The sequence below is a fragment of the Pseudopipra pipra genome, chromosome 20, assembly GCF_036250125.1.
Source record: "Pseudopipra pipra isolate bDixPip1 chromosome 20, bDixPip1.hap1, whole genome shotgun sequence".
Classification (NCBI taxonomy): domain Eukaryota; kingdom Metazoa; phylum Chordata; class Aves; order Passeriformes; family Pipridae; genus Pseudopipra; species Pseudopipra pipra.
This window is the reverse complement of record NC_087568.1, coordinates 8,087,784-8,105,906: the sequence shown is the minus strand read 5'-3', so window position 1 is coordinate 8,105,906 and position 18,123 is coordinate 8,087,784. Positions and strand designations below refer to the sequence as shown.

At 48.9% G+C, this 18,123-nt stretch overlaps 2 protein-coding genes across 3 annotated transcripts in view; one reads left to right on the top strand and one right to left on the bottom strand.

The window, feature by feature from the left end:
- Positions 1-8,638, top strand: part of PAPPA (pappalysin 1) — a 181,679-nt gene extending 173,041 nt beyond the window's left edge. For both annotated transcript variants that reach the window (XM_064677104.1, XM_064677105.1), the window contains exon 22: positions 2,213-8,638. In XM_064677104.1, coding sequence (XP_064533174.1) covers positions 2,213-2,320 — 108 coding nt within the window. In that variant the 3' untranslated portion in view covers positions 2,321-8,638. The remainder of the gene's footprint in view (positions 1-2,212) is intronic.
- An 8,544-nt stretch (positions 8,639-17,182) lies between these two features.
- ASTN2 (astrotactin 2) overlaps positions 17,183-18,123 on the bottom strand; it is a 324,150-nt gene continuing 323,209 nt past the window's right edge. Inside the window, exon 23 of the mRNA XM_064677101.1 lies at positions 17,183-18,122. Coding sequence (XP_064533171.1) covers positions 17,885-18,122 — 238 coding nt within the window. The 3' untranslated portion in view covers positions 17,183-17,884. The remainder of the gene's footprint in view (position 18,123) is intronic.

Genomic DNA, 18,123 nt, shown 5'->3' with positions numbered 1-18,123 from the left:
GAGAGCAAAAAGCTTGATCAAGACAAATGAAGGAATCAGGGTCCCAGGTCTTGCCTCCAACCAGTAGCTTCGTTGTACAACAGGGAGGATTTTCTAAGTCAAAATCATTGCCAAATGCAGACTGAACTGAATGATTCAGTAAAAAAATAAAAAGAGCGGGAAACTCCAGACATATTTAAACATTTTTTTTAGCATTTTCTAAGTGAAACAGGTTTTTATTTGAAGACATAATGTTTGCTGTGAAATAGTCTTTTTTATTTGTTTGTCTTGAAGGGAAAGGTCAAACCTGAAATGCAGTAGATAATCTAAACCAAAATGTTTCCTTCTACAGTGAACAGAAAAACTCAATTTTTTTTTCATGTATCTTTTCTTTTTTGTTTCCAGTATTTTAATTTAGTCATTAAACAAACCCTCCTCAGCCTCCTCCCCAAACCCCATTGTTTGCAGACTTCTCTGTTTTCCTATCTAAGAATATTCATAACACTGTGATACGAGACAGTCCTGCTCGGGCTGGCTTCTGTTGGATCAAGTGACTCTTAAGCTCCTATTGTTTTCTGCAGTTTATAAACTTACTTAGTTGCCAATTATTTGAATTCATTTGCTTTTAACTTTTCGGACAATCTCTTCTCTTTGCAACCTCCACATTTGTGCAGTTTGTAGATTGAGATTATTCAGCAGTTGGTTATTTAATTCACGAGTCTCCAAGGCCACGATGAAGAGCCATCACCCTGTTCTACCTGGAGGGCCACGTCTTGTGTGAATGAAGTCAAAAGCAGAGGGAGGAGGCTCTCCCAGCCCTGATTTGGTGATGAGCCTTGGCTATTTAATGTCTCTGTCAGCATGTCCCTGCCTTAGGCTCCCCAGTTGTGAAACAAAGCTCCACACCCCTCCTTCCCGTTCTTGTGCGCGTCAGGAGAAAGACACGCTGGACACGCAGGGACACGTGTGGAAGGTCTAGGTGGAGATGACAGCACAGTGCTGGGTCCACATTCCTAGATGTGCTGTGGGTGATACACAGGCAACAGGCAGACTCAGGCTTCATAGCCTGGAGAAAGTGTTTATGAAAGAGAGAGTGAACGTGTGGCAGCAGAGCCAAGGGAGGCAGACGGAGCGCGCGAGCGCAGCCCTCGCCGGGAACGTTGGAGCAGGTTGTGGCACTGCCTTGGAAGGAGAGTAAAGGAGGGGAATGAGCTCATTTGCTCTGTGCAGATGGGAGAAATTCTTGGGAATTTACTTCAGGGCAAGTGAGACACTTCTCCACTACCACCTCCTATTTTTCAGATAAATACTATGATGCAATAGGCCCAAATCAACTTTCAGTAGCTAAGCATTGCAGGGTAATGTTTCAGCTCCTTCTCATGCTTATCCAGAGGGATCATGGATAGATGACAGCCAGTGCACGTAGCAGCATCTCATTGCATTCCTTTGCAGTTCCTCAGTGCCCCTTAGCTGCATGTCCTGACCTCAAACACAAGAGGTGTTCAGAGAAAGTCTCTGCTGGACTCCACTGATCTGCAAGATAGTGTTTGGTTCCATTCCTGAGGAACTGAAACCAAGAGCATCCACAGTTAAATGCACAAATGGAATTAGGCATGGCAGCATCACCCAAGCCCTTCTGTAGAATGATGCCCTACAGAGGGGAGATTATGTCCCAGGAGTAGGGTTCCCCAAAGCCCCCATGCTGGAGGTGAGTAGGAGTGCTACAGGGGGGCTGGAGTTGGGACCTGCCAGACCCAGCAGTGTTTGGTGAGCCTCTGATTTGGTCATGTGAGATGAGGGTTTGTAACTTTGCTGTGCTTTAGTGTTTGCAGCCATTTGGGTAAGTCTAGCTTTCAGAAGCTGGTGCTGTAATGTGATCCAAGCACTATGGTAAGTACCCTAAAAAGCCCCAGAGTCGCCTGAGAAGTACCTGTCTCCTCAGCCAGTTGTGTTCTTGTGCTTGATGGGAACTGTGAAGGGAGTATATGCTGACAGGTAGTCATATGAGTTGACCAGGTTCTTCTTTTCACAGCCTTTCATATAGACAGGCAGCTCACCCGAGGCCTCAGTGCACCACCAGCTCAGCACTAACATAAATCACTGTAAAATGTAACACAGCTGAAGGTTGCAGCTGATCTCTGAAGATTTCACTCCAGAGGTCTCCTTTGTTCTCCAGGCTGCTGTAGGTGTGTTCCTTCCTTCATTTCTTTGTGTCTTTGGCTTCCTTCCCCAGGTTACACCATTTCCTATGTCCTGTGACCTACAAGGAGAGTGTGCTTGCCGGGACCCCAACGCCCAAGAGCACAACCAGAAAGACCTCCGTGGCTTCAGTCTTGGGTAATGCCAAGCGACGTGGAATGGAGGACCACACTGCTCAAGGCAGGCTAGAAGAGACACCACATCCCTTTTGGTATCGTTTTTAACATTTAGCTGCTCAACTGGATGGCGTTTCTGCACCAGGGACCCTTAGAATTCAACCAGTCTGCCTTTAATTTTTGTCCAAGGAGAACTAAAGTAGGGGTTTATGTATTAACTATATCTTAAATAGTGATGACGAGAAACAACCAACCAAGAGTCAAGTCGAGAAGACTTTCATGTATCAAAACAGCATGTTATGCCCACCTAATTTGAACAGTTCATATCTAGATTCAAGGCGAGAAACAAACTATTTATGTACACATATTTATAGAAATAAGTAGAGAAAGAGAGAAAGAGTGAGAGATTATGATCAACGCAAAAACACTTTCCCCTCCCCAGCACTCACAACTCAGACCATTCATGGGAGAGGCTGTGCTCTTGGAGGACTCCAAGCTGAGCCTTTTCTGATGCTGAATGCCAAGGTATCACATGCTCGGGGCACTGAGGTTGGGGTAGGATCTCCACAGGGCTGGGCCTCTTGGCAAGTGACCTGCCAGACGCCCAGCCAGCTCGAGATGTGGGATGCATCTGCTCCTCACAGGAATGCTACTTCCAGCCAGGGAGCTCAGCAGACTGCAGTGGCCTTTCTGTACAGCTCCTCCTTCTCCCCCTGCTGCCCTCAAAAAGCCAACAAAAAGCCCCCTTGTAGCCTGAAGGGCTTCTGGGACGTTTCTGTGTGGAGATGGGCAGGTGGTCCCATGGTGGAGTCAGGGAGTGGGGAGTCTAAGGACTGGCATTGAGGAATGTGGATGGATGATTGTTTCTGAGGAGCAGAGAGGGTAACTCGCGCCCGCACTTGTCATTTGAGCATGTCTGCTGCTGCTACTCCTGCTGCTATGTCCCATTCAACTAGTATCCTTACTGTGTCAGGACAGGGTGAAAAACAACCCCATGCAACCAAACAGTCTGCCTTAAAGCTTACCTACAACCTGCCTTTCAAACCCTCTGGTCTCTTCCTCAGCATTGGGGCAAGAAAAAAGGACACCAGCCAGCCAAAGAAATCTGCTTTCTGGTCTCCACCCAGCCAAGTGGTTCTCGAGACCTCCCCCACCCCACTCTTACAGTGGTCTCTATCTGACAACTGCTTCATGCTCCTGTTTTTTCAGGAGAGGGGAAGAGGAGGAGACACATGCCATGGGGGAAGGATCACAGGAGATAGTATTAGAATTTTGGCCATATTTGTCAGTATTAAGCTGCCAGGGCAGTGGGTCAGACCCTTTTAACAAACCAGGAGCTTAGCTGCTTGTAATCTTCCAGAAAGAAGGGCATTAGCTGCAGCAGACCTCACATTTCCCTGCCATCCTCCTTTTTCAGTCCAGAGGGGAACATGTTGTGCCAGATCCTTGGTGATTCTTTTCATCACAGGGTTCATCACACAGAGCCACTGAGATGCCCAGGGCATCTAGTGCTGCCACTGCTGCTACAACCCATCCCATGGAAATCCCAGAGATCTTTCCAGTGTGGCTTGGGCATGTATCTGCTGTTTCCAGCTCCTGCTAGGAAGAACACACATCCAAAAGAGCATCCTTCCAAAGTGTTGGGTCTGCCTGTTCCTTGGGACTCTCCTGACTTTTACAGTCTACTAGGTTGAAAGATTTTTCCCTACTTCTGCTTGATTGAACATTTAGGCACTGGGGCAAGTCAGAATGGTAAGGAGAGGGGTCATTTGGCTCATGAAGATGGATGTAAAAATGGGTAGGAGAGCTAGAAATGGAAAACTGATAAGAGTGGTAGGTGCAAGGACTCTTGGTACCCACTGTTGGGGTTGTTTCTATTGGAATAAACCAGAGATGAATCTCAAGAACTAAAATGCAGAGGCCTGGCGAGGTGATTGTTGTTAGAAGGTGAGGAGCTGTCTGTTGGGAAGCTCCAGTTATTCCTGGAGAAGGCCTGGCCATGGGAGCTGTGAGGATGGCTCTGCCCCCACCATGCAGGGGTGTATTGGAAAGGAAGGTGCAGTGGGATCAGGGCTCTTTCCATGGAGTCAGACTGAGCACCCTCTAGTGTAGAGAACAGTGGCATAATCTTCCACTTTTGCCCCTTGCCATCTAACATGGGAAGTAAATAACTGTGTAAAGGTTGCTGTTCTCTTCTGGTCCCTTCACCCTCCCTTTTTTTGTTGGCAGTTTGTTCATGTGCCATCCAGCCCATGAGAAGAGCTCACAACCCCAAAAGCCTTTCAGGCTGCCAAAGCATCATGCCCTCAATGCCTGAGGCATCTGGGCATGATCTTCCCTCTCCACCCCACCTGGGTTTCACCCTGGCAGGGAGCCTCAGTTCAGGTCCTGCATGCATCCTGAAAATGCCTTTCCCAGTTACGGAGCTCAGCATGGAGGAGATTTCCCATCTGCTTCTCCCACCCCGGACAGTGCCCAGGAGAGACAGGTCTGTACAGGCATTATTGCCACTTGCTGCTGTGGGCTCCCAGGAGCTCGGGGCCAGCTGAGCCCCTCAGGCCAGCCAGGGCCAGCCCCTGCTCGCCGAGCTGGAGACCTTCTCAGCTCAAGGGAGTTGGTGGCTTCTCATCAGCACAGCCTCCCACCTCAGCTTCACTCCTGCAGTCCTGGGGTGCCCCAACTCCCTTTCCCACGGGCAGGCTTTCCATGCTGCTATTTGATTTTTTTTTCCTAACTACCACGTTGGCACTGTCCATCTCCTCCAGCGGGGCTGACAGGACTGGGAGCAGGAAAAGTTCTGCTCTGAGTCATGTTAAATCCGATGACTTTTTTTTTTTTTTCCATTAGGGCAAAGCTTTGCCCTCTGTGTTTCAGGTGCTGTGTGTACCATGCACCCAGAGGGATATGGATAGGGGAGCCATGGGACACAGAAAACTGCTCAGCTCTTGTCCCCTGTGCTCCCAACCTTAGGCAAGGCCAGCTGGATGGCCTTGCAGCATCTACCACTGTTTGGGCTTCAAATGCCCAGTGGACTCCTAGGAAAGACCCTCTGTGACTGTGGTTGCCGTTGGGTGGGAAGTGGGAGGGACATCACCCCCTGAGTCAGCGGCGTAGGGAAACATCAAACCAGAAGTCTGGGGGAAGAGAAGAGGTGCTCATACTGGTGAAATTTAGCTGCTCATAAAGTCCAGGTCACATTAGTGCCAAGATCTTCTCTGTCACAGATAGTGAGCCAGGACTGCACCTTACCTGGGGCCACCAGCCAGCTCCTGGCTCTGGGTGATGTCCACAGCCAGGGGGATGGGAAAGCTGGAGCGGAAAGCGGTGAACGGTGCATGGTGGGGTGGGAAACTCCAATCAGCTGCTACCCCTCTCCCTCCCCACCCTCTGGCAGATGGGCTGAACTGGTGTCCTGCTTTTCTTGCGTCTTCTGCTGTCCCACCCAGGCTGAGAAAGGAGGATGGCACCAGAGGACTCTTGGAATCGGGTTCCAGCTACCTCCCTTCCGGTTTCGGTTTCACTTGGTTGTAACTGTCGGTTTGTTCTAGGTTTTACCTGTGTTTAAGAAAAAAAAAAAAAGAAAAAAAAAGGGAAAAAAAAAAGAGAGAGAGAGAGAGAAAAAAAGAAAGCCCGATAGCCAACAAAAGTTTCTTGCTGCGACTGATTCAAATGGGAAAAAAAAACTAACAAGTGAGGCTTTACAGAGAGGGATAAAAGAGGGGAAAAAAAAAAACATAAAAAAGGAGAAAAGGAAAAGAAAATCCGCATAATCCAAATCCAAGAAGAGCAAAGCCTATTTTTGTGTGTTTGAAAGGAAAACACCGATTCTGCCAGCTGAGTAGAGAGCTAGATACTAAGTGTAGATTTCCCTAGAAGTACCGTGAGGTTTTATAACATTGTCTGGTTTTGTTTTCCTCGTGCGTTGTGATAAATCCAGGAACTAAGGCTAAGGGGTTTTTCCCCTGGTATATTGTTGTTTGTAGGGGGAGGGGGGCGGAGTTTGGTTTTGTTTTTTTTTTTTTCCAGATTATTTTTTTAAGTGTGTATTTGTGCTTATTTTTACGTTATCCAACTGTACATACGCATTTAACCAGTATTTCACTGTGCTCTAATTACTGCACTCAGAAGCACTGCACAGTCTGAATCCCAGAGAGCTGAGAGACTAGGAGTGAGTGGGGAAGGAGAAAGCTGCTACCTGAGCAGACAGGTGATTCCCAAAGGTGGGAAGCGGGGTGCCAACCATCCCCTTCCCACACTCCGGCCGGTTGTTTCCATTCGAGGCCAAGCTAGAAGACAGGAAGGGATGGGGTGAAGTCAGCCATGGATGGGGTGAAAGTCAGCCAAAGCTGGGATGCTCAGAGGGGTTTCAGAGCTGGCGGTTTGGCCTTTGAACTGATTTGGATGTCGTGGAAATTCCCAGCCTTTCGGCAGCATCTTGCCCTCCCCTGCCCGATCCCTGGAGGCCCCAGTGAGAGTTAATGGGCACGTTCATACCACTGGGGGAGGACCATGTGCCCGGCATAGATACACTCCAGGTACCTCCATGGTTGTGGGCCCCATTTTGGTCTCAGTGGTGCAGCTGAATGGATTTGCCTTATGTTTTTTTCCATGTCATCCCATGCTGTGGGGAAGGCCATCTCCCTGCTGGGGATGCAGCAGTGCTCCTGCCTCCAGCTGACCTTATATGTTGGGCACACTGAAGCCCTGGGGACAGTCCCCTTTCACTGAAGGACCTTGACCACTGAGTTCAGTGGGAGCACGACGAAAACATCAGCAGGAGCAGGTCCAGGTGGCCCAAGATGTATTTCCTTGGAGCTACAGTCAATGTGGGCAATAGGGGTTTGGTGTCGGGCTGTTCCTGCCACCTGGGGGGTTCAGATCCCAGTTCATTTTGGCAGGAGCAAAGTGAGGCTTCGTGTTTTGTTTCTGTCTTCGTTTGGCAAACTGAACTCTCCCCTTTTCACCGGATCTACACATCCAAGATTCACTAAGAGTGAGAATCGCTTCCTCTGAGGCCACACACAAGAGCTTGGGTTGGCTTCAGGTGTTCGATGAGGAGCCTTGGTGCAACTTGTTGGTGGTGTTAGGTCCAGTTGTCTTTGGTTCCCATTCTGGCTTAGTTTAGTCTTTTGGGTTTTTTTCATTCTTTTGGTGAGGCCATAATTCAGCCACCAGTTTCCATCTTCTGAGTGCAAAGAACCAGGGCTTTAACGAAACATTTCACCAGCAATTCAAGAGGGAATTGGAACCATTGCGGAGTTTGCATTGTACGGCCTCTGTAATTACGTACCTGTCTGCAGATGATGGGCTGAATTTTGCTCCCATCAAGTCAACACAGGTTTTTGTTGTTGTTGTTGACTTCCCTGGGAGCAGGATTGAGCCGTACTATATATATAAATATATATATAAATATATATATGATATATATATAATATTATGTGTGTAATATTATATATATATCAGTGTAATATTTACAAATAAAACTGTGATCTCGTCTAGAGAAAAATGTATTCATATTACCAACTGCTCTTCCATATTTATGTATCATATTGTATCTTTTTATTATTGTTATAATTATTATGATTATTATGGTTATTATTATTATTATTATGGAATCTTTCTTGGCACCTTTTGGAAGCCATGTCAACCAATACTCCAATGAAGTGCTGAGGATCTATTTTCACAAGAATTCTACTGGTCTACTGTATAAAAGAGAAAAGAAAAAAAAAAAAAAGAAACAAGCAAAATACAGTTCAACCCTTAATTCTGTACCTCACGCCTGTACGTTTGCTGCTCCGATTTTGGGTTTTATTTTGCGTTCGTTTGTTTTTAACGGATCTAATTTAAGTCTCCAAGCAATATATAAAGATGTAAATAGTAAAGCTTATTTATTAAGATTGTCATCTTTTTTAATTTATATTTACACAATTGTTCATCTAATTTATTTTTTTTCAATACAGTTTTTAACAGTTGTCCTTTTTTTGGTTCATGATGTTTTTTAAATCATTTTCACAGAATTTCTTTATACAGGTTTTTCTCTTTCTTTTAATAAGCAACAACTTCCTCTGGTCTTTCAAAAACAGGTCATGTTTCACTCCAAAAAAAAAAAAAGTTATGTCAGATTCATCAGAAATATTTTGCCATTGTTGATTCCTATACCCTAAAGTTCTATATTATATAAATATATAATACCTTGTATGCTTAAATATTTAACTGTGTGATTTTGTATATATCTTCATACACATGCTCACACACATATGAGGGTTAATGTCCCCAGATGTTGGGAGAACAGAGAATCAGAAACACAAACAATATAAGCTTGTATTAAAGAGTTCTGAACTGGACCCCTCGCTCTTGCCACGTCTCCTTTGCTTTCGGTCGAGCCGGCCCCGAGCAGCGCCGGGTACCCGTGGGGGTGTTGAGTGTGGCTGTGGGGTCCCACATCTGGCTGCACAGCTGCACAGCGCCCTGTCCACGTCCTGCAGGTCTTTGCTTTTGGGCAGGGGTTTGGAAAACTGCTGTGTTTCAACAGTGGATGGAGGGAGGCAGTGCCAGCCGGAGCCACGTGAGCCCAAGAGCCCGTTTCACCTCCAGTGGGTTTGGCTCTGACAAGGTGGTTTGGGTCCTGCTTCTCTCAGGGCAGGCTGGTGCTTGGTGGAGGTTTTGGTGCGAGAGGGTTGGAAATGTGAAGGTGGAATGCTTCTAATTTTAACAAGAATTTGATTTGTTTTTCAAGTTGTCCATGTTTTCTGCTCGCCCTCTCCATCACATGTGGAACATGGTCATCTAGAAAACAAGTCCCAGTGGGAATGTGCCTTGACTCAAGGGTATTACCTAGGAGGAAAGGAGGGCTGAAAACAAACTATGTGCAGCTACAGAGCTTAACATCTGAATGCAGAGAGCCTTTGGACACATGAGAAATCAGACAAATAGAGATAAATCAGTCTCCAGTGGTGAAGAGATAGCTGGGCTTGCAGACTCCCTGCCAGACCAAGGCTTGGTAAGGTATGCACAGTGAGCTCGTGCATGTCTGGTGATGATAAAGCCCTGTGCCCAGTACAAACACACAACATGTACACACGTACCAGCCTGACCTGGTTCCCACCCCTCCTCAGAGCTGGCTCACCTGCAGTGAAGATGCATGTCTCTCCTCCTGGAGAATGAGACTGTGCAACCCAACATCATCATTTTGGTTGGCACAGTGATGGGCACATCGTGCCCACAGGCATGAACAGGTCCAGAGGGAACGGGCTGGACTCCAACCACAGGGGTGTCAGGTCTTGCTAATGTGTGAAATAACCTGAATTGGCTTAAGCAGCTTTTGGTCCTACAGCACCAGAAATGTGGCATTTGTTGCCACAGCAGGTGTTTGTGGAGAGGAGGGGGGGCTGGACGAGATGCAGCTCTAGCAAAGCCTGCAGCAGCCCAGGGCTCAGCCCTGCACAGCTTGTGCAGCCCACCTGCCCCAGCCAGGGACAGCTTCCCTGGGCATTTCAGTTGATGATCACTAATGGTAAAGTCCTTTGGCACTGTTCTGGCCCATCAGCTTTGCAGATTTTCCTCCTTTCAGGGGCTCTGCCTCCCCTCAGTTCCAGCCACGCTGGTCCTGCCGTGCTGCTCCCTCACCATTGTTGCTCCAGCAGGACCCCCCACACTGTGTATGGGGGCCGTGGTAGAGACCCAACTCACTGCCCACACACACCCTGCCAAAGGAAAGGACTTTATGCTGCTGTACGGAGAAATCTGTATCAATTCAGCTTCCAAATGTGGATTGATTCATCATCGACATCTCCAAACCTTGAGGATGAGCACACAGGCAGGACAGGGGCTGTTCAACCCTGGCAGTTATTGACCCCCTGATCCTAGAAAGAGTCATTTTTAACCCAGTTAACTCCCAAACTCATTAACAGTTTAAGTCCCCAGGAAAGCCCTGGTGAGATGTGGAGGCTGGGAGCACAGAGGGAGGACAAGGAAGGGATGCCCGGGGCAGCAGAGTTAAACACCAGCTCTGCTTTCCCTGTTACACATTGCCCTTTGCATCTGCTTGGGTCAGCACTGGGTTCTAAGGCCAGCCAGCTCTATTTGCCATCCTGATGTAGTTACAGTACTGGCTGGTACCACCTTGGCCCCCTCCAAAAGTGTGGCAGTAATACCACAGAACAATAAATGAATCCATGGGATCCAGGACACAATCCACGGGATGGCTGGGGGCAGCAGACTGAGGGATGAGAATAAATTAATTTTATTTTTTTTTTCCGCTGACATAAATGAGTCAGTAAAACTGTTCTGCATTTTACCTGTGAAAATCCACTGCCATATGCTGAGCAGGGAGAGACAGGAACAGCACGAGCAAGGGTGCATCATGTTTTCTATACTGTCCTTGTCTGTGGTCAGTGCATTATTAATGGGCTATAAGTGCGTCACAGACAGCCCTATCAATAGCACATACTGTAGATAAAAAGGCCCAGGAACGATGTATTAAATGGGCTGTGTCTTTAGCAATATACAAATCAATTGGCTGTGTGTTGAACTATCTATTAAGCATTAATAAAGACCTTAAGATGGGAGCAGCCATGAAGGCAGGGAACAGCGGGCAGCTCGCTCCTGCTGGGCTCTGCTCAGCTCCACTCCTCCTGCATGTGCACAACCACCCCAGGATCAATTGGAATGCACAGTCAGAACAACAGTTTCTATGTCCAGATTACGTGTCTGTCTGGAGATCAATGGCTAAAGAGAGGGAGAGGAAAAAAAATCAATGTGTGCATTGAGCCAGGTCTGTCCTGTGAGATGGCAACAGGGCTTGTGGCCACCAGCAGATGTTAGATCTGGCTGGGGCCTGGCAAGGGTGGCAGCTTTAATGTTTCATCCCCATAGCAGTGCTGCTGGTCACCTCACTGTGCCACCACCCCTGGGAGTCACAGCACACTCAGCATCACCTGTCCTGGGCCACTGACCTCTCCAAGTGCCCATGTGCTGGTGACTGCCAGGCACTTGTGACATCAGGTGTGGTTCCTGTTGGCTGCATGAAATCAAAAGGAGTTGACTGCATTAATTATGTACAAAAGCTGGGGAAATTACTCTGAATTCATATGGCAAAGTCCTCTCCCAGCTCAAAGTCACAGCTTCACAAACAAGTATGACATTGGTAACTGTGGTAATCATAGAATGGCCTGGGTTGGAAGGGACCTTAAAGATCATCTACTGATGGGAAAATGAAGCTGTTAGCAACAGAACAATTTGGTCAAACAGAGACAAAGGCTTAAAAAAGCTTCAGTGGAAAGACTGGAATATAAAGGAAACTACTCACAATTATACACGAAAGCTTCTTTCCATGTAAGCAAGTACATCTGAAAATCAAGTGAATGTTCAGGCTGGCAGATGTGTGCCCATGTGTTCACTTGCTTGCACACAGGCACACACACAAACTCAGAAAAACCTTTGTGGTCCAGCACTACCTTTTCCTGGACTTGTTCATCTCACCTCCTCAGTTTTTCAGGCACGCATCTGGGAGGTGAAGAAAAGTGAGCAGTTCTCAGGTCAGAATTCTCCTTCTGATGCTCATTAAGTACCATGACACTACAATGGCCCCATGTTTTCCCCTCTGCCCCGAACTGGAATAACTGCTGCCTACATCATTCAAGTCAACAACTTGCCTCAGTTCTCCGACAAAATGCAGCCAAAGGGCCAGGATCTTCTTTTTTTTTACAGTATAAGTGAGGCAATACTGTGTCAAAATAGTTTTAAAAGTCCTGAGAATCTTTTGGTTAACTTCTCTCAGGCTCAAGGAGGATCGTTAGTGGTTTAAACCAACTTCCATGAAATTACTATTATTTTTTTTTTCAGATAAAAGGTTACAACTTTTTGATTGCTTTACTTATGATGAATGAAGAACTAGTCCAAACAGCAACATCATCCCTTCTAGCCACCCTCCCTGCCCTGCTCTTGATATCTGCCCATTTTACCCATTTATAAATCTCTTCCCCACTCATATAGTTTTTTTAAGAAGTGCAAGAGCCCCATATCTAAGATCACTGCTGCTCCCCTTTATCCTGATCCAGACTACAGGGATGAACTGACTTATGCTTCAGGTCTGTTGGCATTTTTGATGAGAGCTGAAATATGGGGGATGATTCTGGCTGCAAGTCAAAGCCCACCTGTGCCTTTGGGCACTCACCTTGTAGCACAGACATGCTCAAAATAAGAAGATTCTTTACAAAATGTTACCTTAATAACATGGTCCTCCCCTGGTGCCGCTGTGTTTCCATAATGCTCCACGCAGGCTAGGAGAGATGGGAGGGTGGGCAGGAGCAGGGAAGGGAGAGGGAATCCTTTTTATTGCACACTTTATAAATGCTGCAGTGCTCAAATTTTCCAGCAAAGCATTTAAAGCCTCCTGACCCCCACAGCCCCATATGAAATACCCAAGCTGAAGCACGTTGTACTGACTCAAACTGTTCCTCAAAGCCCTGGCAGCTCCTGGTGCCCAGAACCTGTCAGGAGCCTGTTGGGCATAGTCTTGTGTCCCTCCCATTCTCAGCCCAGCACTGTGAGGGGCACTCACAAGGCCAGAGCTGCCCCTAGCCTGTCCCCCCAACCACAGTGGGACTGTGAGCCATGGTCCTGGTTTATCACCATGACCACCAACAGTTGGGGAGGCAGTCAGGCCAAGTGTGCTTAGAAAAAAAACCCCAAGAAACCTTTTCTTTTGTGTCTTGCAGTGCACAAATTGATTCAGGTTGGTGATGCTCAGCTTCTGGAGAGCTAGTCCTGCCTCTGGCCCAGCAGGTACAATTTGCAGTTTGCATCCTCCCAGGGCAACAAGACGTGAGCTCACAGGCTACTGAGGCACCCATGGCACCACAGGGCACTGCCATGGCGAAGCATTAGTGCTACTGCAAGGCTTTGTGCCCCTCCAGGCATCCCCTGTGATGGCAAGGACCTGGGCTGGCACAGCCACAGGCACTCCCTTGGCTTCTTCCCTAGACTCAGCAGAACCCCAACCAACCAAGCAAAAATTAAAAAAAAAAAAAAAAAAAGAAAGAAAGAAAAGAGGAAAAGCAGAAACCAAACAAATAAATAAAGGAGCAAACGCAGCACTTGACTCCAGAGGCCTTTGCCGTGGGAAGAAGCTGTCCCAAAGTGGTGTGTCATCAGCAGCACAGCAACCCAAACAATCAGCCCCTCTGTGCTCTGTGCCAGCTGCAGCCCGGCAGGGTGAGGGTGGTGGGGAACAATGGCCGTGGGGACAATGGGGATTGTTCAGGCTCCCCCGGAGGGAACAGCCCCATGCAGCCCTGGGAGGGGACCTGCAGCTGTCACCAGCTCTGAGTTGCCAGACAAGTGGCAGATTTGGGGTGCCCTTCAGAAGGGTGTGTGCCCGTTGAGACACTCAGAGGATGCTGGAAGCAGCAGTGAACATGCCTGTTAAAAGGGCATGTGAAGCTTCTGCAGAGAAACCATCTCCTGGTGCTGAGTTGGAGTTTATGGGATGCTGAGGGTGCATGGATAGGGGGGTTCAGGATGTGCAGGGAGCAGTGAACACCCTGCACATACCCATGGCTGTTACCTGCACACGCACTCACTGCAAAAGCACAGGGAGAAGGTTCCTCCTTTTGACCTGAACTCATCCTAAAGCTGGTGACTCCATCCAGGAGCCTCTGATGCCAAGTTATGCATCCCAGCCATGCTGTCAGGGAAGTTATTTCAGCTTTTCAAATGGATGTGCATAGTTTATCTATTAAACCTGGACAATGGCACATTTTTGTCCCTCTTCCCCACTCACCTTTCATGTTTCATAGACCCCTTGGTGCTCTCCCCACCCAGGACAGCATTGCCCATGCTCTGCCAAAGCCCAGTAAGTGGCACAGCAAAGTCGGGGTATGGGCTGGCAAGAGGGAACCATCTCTTGGGGCAGCAGCATTTTGCTTTGGAGCAAGGATCCCTTCTCCCTAAGGGAGCCAGAGGAATAGCAGAGGTGTGGGGGGAAGGTGGGCAGGGGGGAGGGTGAGTACACCACGGGCATGGGTCCATCTGCCAGCATTGCTGGGCTGTGACTACAACTGTTTATCTTGAAAGCCAGAGGGTTACATTCTCCAAAGTTTCCAGGGAGAAAATACAGACCCTTCCTTTCAGCTGTGTGCCGGAGGATGTGTAACCTCGACGAATTCCTCGGTTTTGTTTGGCTTGGGTACTCCGTGCCGGGGTAGCATCACCAGCCAGGGGCTCTTCTGGCTTTGATCTGGGAGCTAGGTGTGCTTCTCAACAGGTTAATGGTCCCCAGACTCCGCAGCCTTCCTGCCCAGGAGTCTAGACTCTTCCACCTGCTCTGTACATATTAACACAGGCTTACACACAACTCTCTCTGTACACAACAGCCAGTCTCACCAAGGATGCGAAGCAAAGCTCCTCAGCAGCCTTCCAAGGTAAGCATTAAGCCCCTGCAATGGACACAGCTGCAGTGTGGATCCAAAGGACAACCAGCCTGTCCCTGTGCTGCTCCTGTTATGTTCCCACTCAGTGCTACCACAGTTGAAGGTCTCCTTTCCATCACCATCTGCGGCAAAACAGGCTTTGCTGCAGGCTTTGCCCCTCTGTGAGGGATGGGGATCCCAGGTGCAAAACACACCACTGTGGGGGAGCTCACAGTGTCAGAGCGGATAACAACATGCTGAAGGGCATCCCGCCAGCTGCCTTGTATTTTGGCTGGCATGTCCTGTTCCTAGTCCCTAGCACCACACTCCTGATGGCCAGGAATCCCAGGGGTAGCATTACCCCAGTCACACCTAGGGCTGCCTCCAGTCCCGTCAGCAAACACAAGCAATCTGTCCGTCAGGTCGGTCAACACTGCAGAGCTGCTCCCCACCGCTGCACGGGGCTTCCAAGAGAAATGAATCATCCCCGAGCAAAGCAAACAAAAACAAAATAAAACACCGTGTTTGTAAAGTGCAGGGAAAGGCATGGCTGAGGGCCAGAGCCTTGAGAAAACAAGGCAGCTTCAAAGCACCTGGAGGTGCACCCGGTGTGAGCAGCAGGATGGGACGGGACGGACCAGCCGGGCTCTGTGCGGCTGCTGCTGGTCCTGGCAGTCCTGGCAGTCCTGCAGGTGATGAAGAACCCACAAGGACCATCCAGCCCAACTCCCTGGCCCTGCATAGGACACCCCAACAATCCCACCCTGCCCCTGAGAGCATTGCCCAAACACTCTTCGACCTCTGGCAGCCTTGAGGCTGTGACCACTGCCCTGGGGAGCCTGTTCAGTGCCCAATCACTGGGTGAAGAACCTTTTCCCAATAGCCAGCCTAACACCCCCTGACACATACTCATGCCATTCCCTCAGGAACTGTCACTGGTCACCAGAGAGATGAGATCAGTGCCTGCCCCTATGCTGTTCCTTGTGAGGAAGCTGCAAACTGTGATATTGTTTCCCCTTGGTCTCTTCTCCAGGCTGAACAAACCAAATGACCTCAGTCATTCCTCATATAGCTTCCCTCTCTCCATCATCTTCATGTCCCTCCTTTGGACACTCTCCAATAGCTTTAGATCCTTCTTATACTGTGGCACTCAAAGCTGCACATCAGTCCCAGTCAGTCTGCATCAGTGGCTCCAAAGAGAGATTTAGGGAGTTTTCCACCTCTCCATAGTGCACAGTCTGTGTCACGGAAGCACATGAAGTGGGTGGCTCAGTCTGACACCAGGTGGGACACAAGCACGTTGGCTTTTCACAGGTTTTGCTGTGTTTTGTGGCAGCTCCAACCAAGCAGATGCAAAATTTTCATTCATCTGCAGCAAATCACAGTCATCACCTTCAATCCCACAACCAGCCTCCAAGGCCACCAGTGCCCTCCGAAGGGCAAAATGATGGTTAAGGAACAGCAGCAGCACTGAGAGGCTTTAACACATATGGTGGTGTTGTCATTCCTCCACGATCCTTGTGTTCAGTGTGGTACAAGTCTCAGTGACACAGAGATCCATAGCCCAGAGCCCTCAGTGTCACTGTCCTCTCCCTCTCCATCAGAAAAAGGGATTTAGCTTAAAAATTAGGACCTCGGGCAACCTGTAATGCTGTGGAGCTTGCTCCACAGGCTGCAATGTCACAGCCAAGTTTCCTGTGAACTCCAGCAGAACTTTGACCAGGTACTGGAGTCCTTCCCAATGCACATCAATGAAGAGACGTAACCAAAGACAGGGGAAAAAAAGCAGTTTGGATGAAACAATCAGAATTATTTGAGTGGGTGCAAATCAGGCAAATAGGTTTAGCTCAAGAAGAAAAAGGTCTCTGGCTGAACTTCCTCCACATCAAATCCTGCACCTTTGTTTGGTTTCAAAACATTTTCGTTTTGAAACTCACCTCCTGCTTGTTTGCTTTGACGCTAAAGGGTTAAATAACCTGAAAAACTAAACAAAACTATTTGCTTTGGGCTGACTAAACTGATTCATTCAATCCACACTGTTCCCCCTTCCCCCTCCAGGTTTGTTGTTTTGCTTTAAAAAGGAAAAAGCAATAGCTTTGAGCTGATCTGATTTTTGGTTTTTTCCTCTCTCACCCTCCTGCACTTTTTGGTTTGGCTACCAGGCTGAGAAATCCATTACCCACAGGGAGCCTGGGCCAGCCTAACCCACATCTGACAGTAAAAGAAACCAGATTCTCCATGTCGTTTTAGCCCCTGGCTTTCTTCTTGGGCTTTCCCACACGCCTCCAGCTCCCACTGGGACCAGTGGCTGAGCTGGGTGTTGGGGTGGGAGAGGACCCTGTGTGAAAGGCTGCCCTTTTCCCTCCTTTCCATGCATCCAGCTCTTGGGGTCCCACAACCCAGCGCAGGGACTGCTGTCGGTGATGCCCTCCCCGGGGAGACCACGCGAGGAAAAAAACACCAAGGAGGCAGCGAAGATGGACTTAATATGAATCTTTAATGCACAGAACAGGCTGCCGGGAGCCTTGCGAACGAAGGCTGCGCTCGGAGCCGCTCCGCCGACTCGGAGTGCTACAAAAGCCCAGCTTGCCTGCAGCGTCCTGACACCTGCCTGGCATCCCTTCTGGGACCCTCTCTGGCAGTGCGGTGTCACCGGCCACCCACGCCACCTCCTCCTGGCGTCCTCGGCCACCACAGCACCGGGGCCCCTCGCCCCACAGCTCCTGCCCGGTGGCAGGGCAGGCAGGGCAGGCAGGGCAGGCAGGGAGGGGGTCACCCTGCACCCAGCAGCTCCCCTCTGCCTGGCCCTGGCCTCGAGTGGGTATCTCCTCCTCCCAGGGTTTCGGAGCATGTGTAGTCCAGGAAATTCAGTAAGAAAAGATTAAAAAGGAGAGGCTTTTACGCTGAGTCAAATTAGGTAATTTCTTTTTTTTTTTTTCTTTCCTTTCCTCTTTAAAAAAAAAAAAAAAAAAAAAAGGAAAAGAAAAGAAAAGAAAATCCAACTTGCTGATTTCTTGTTTCTCTGCCGTCTCTGTGAGAAAAGTCCTGTTTGGCCTCGCTGTCCCCTTCCACCCCCTCCGAACATCACCCGACCCCAAACCCCACCAGCCACTCAGCACACTGAGTCCTCGACTCCTTGGAGTCCCTTTGCCTCCCACAGCTCCAGGCCCGCACCTTCCCTCACCGCCCCTTGGACTCCCCGTACGTGTTGCGCAGCATGGAGACCATCTTCTCCTCGCAGGTGACTTTGGTGTCCTTTAGGATGCTGTACCAGACCATGCCGGGCGGCCGGACCTCTTCGCTGCGGCAGAACAGGTAGGGCATGGTCTCGGTGCGGCTCTGGATGTAGGCACTGCGTAGCAGGGTCGAGCAGTGGCTGCTGACCTTCTCCAGCCTCCTCAGGATCAGGTGAGCCTTCC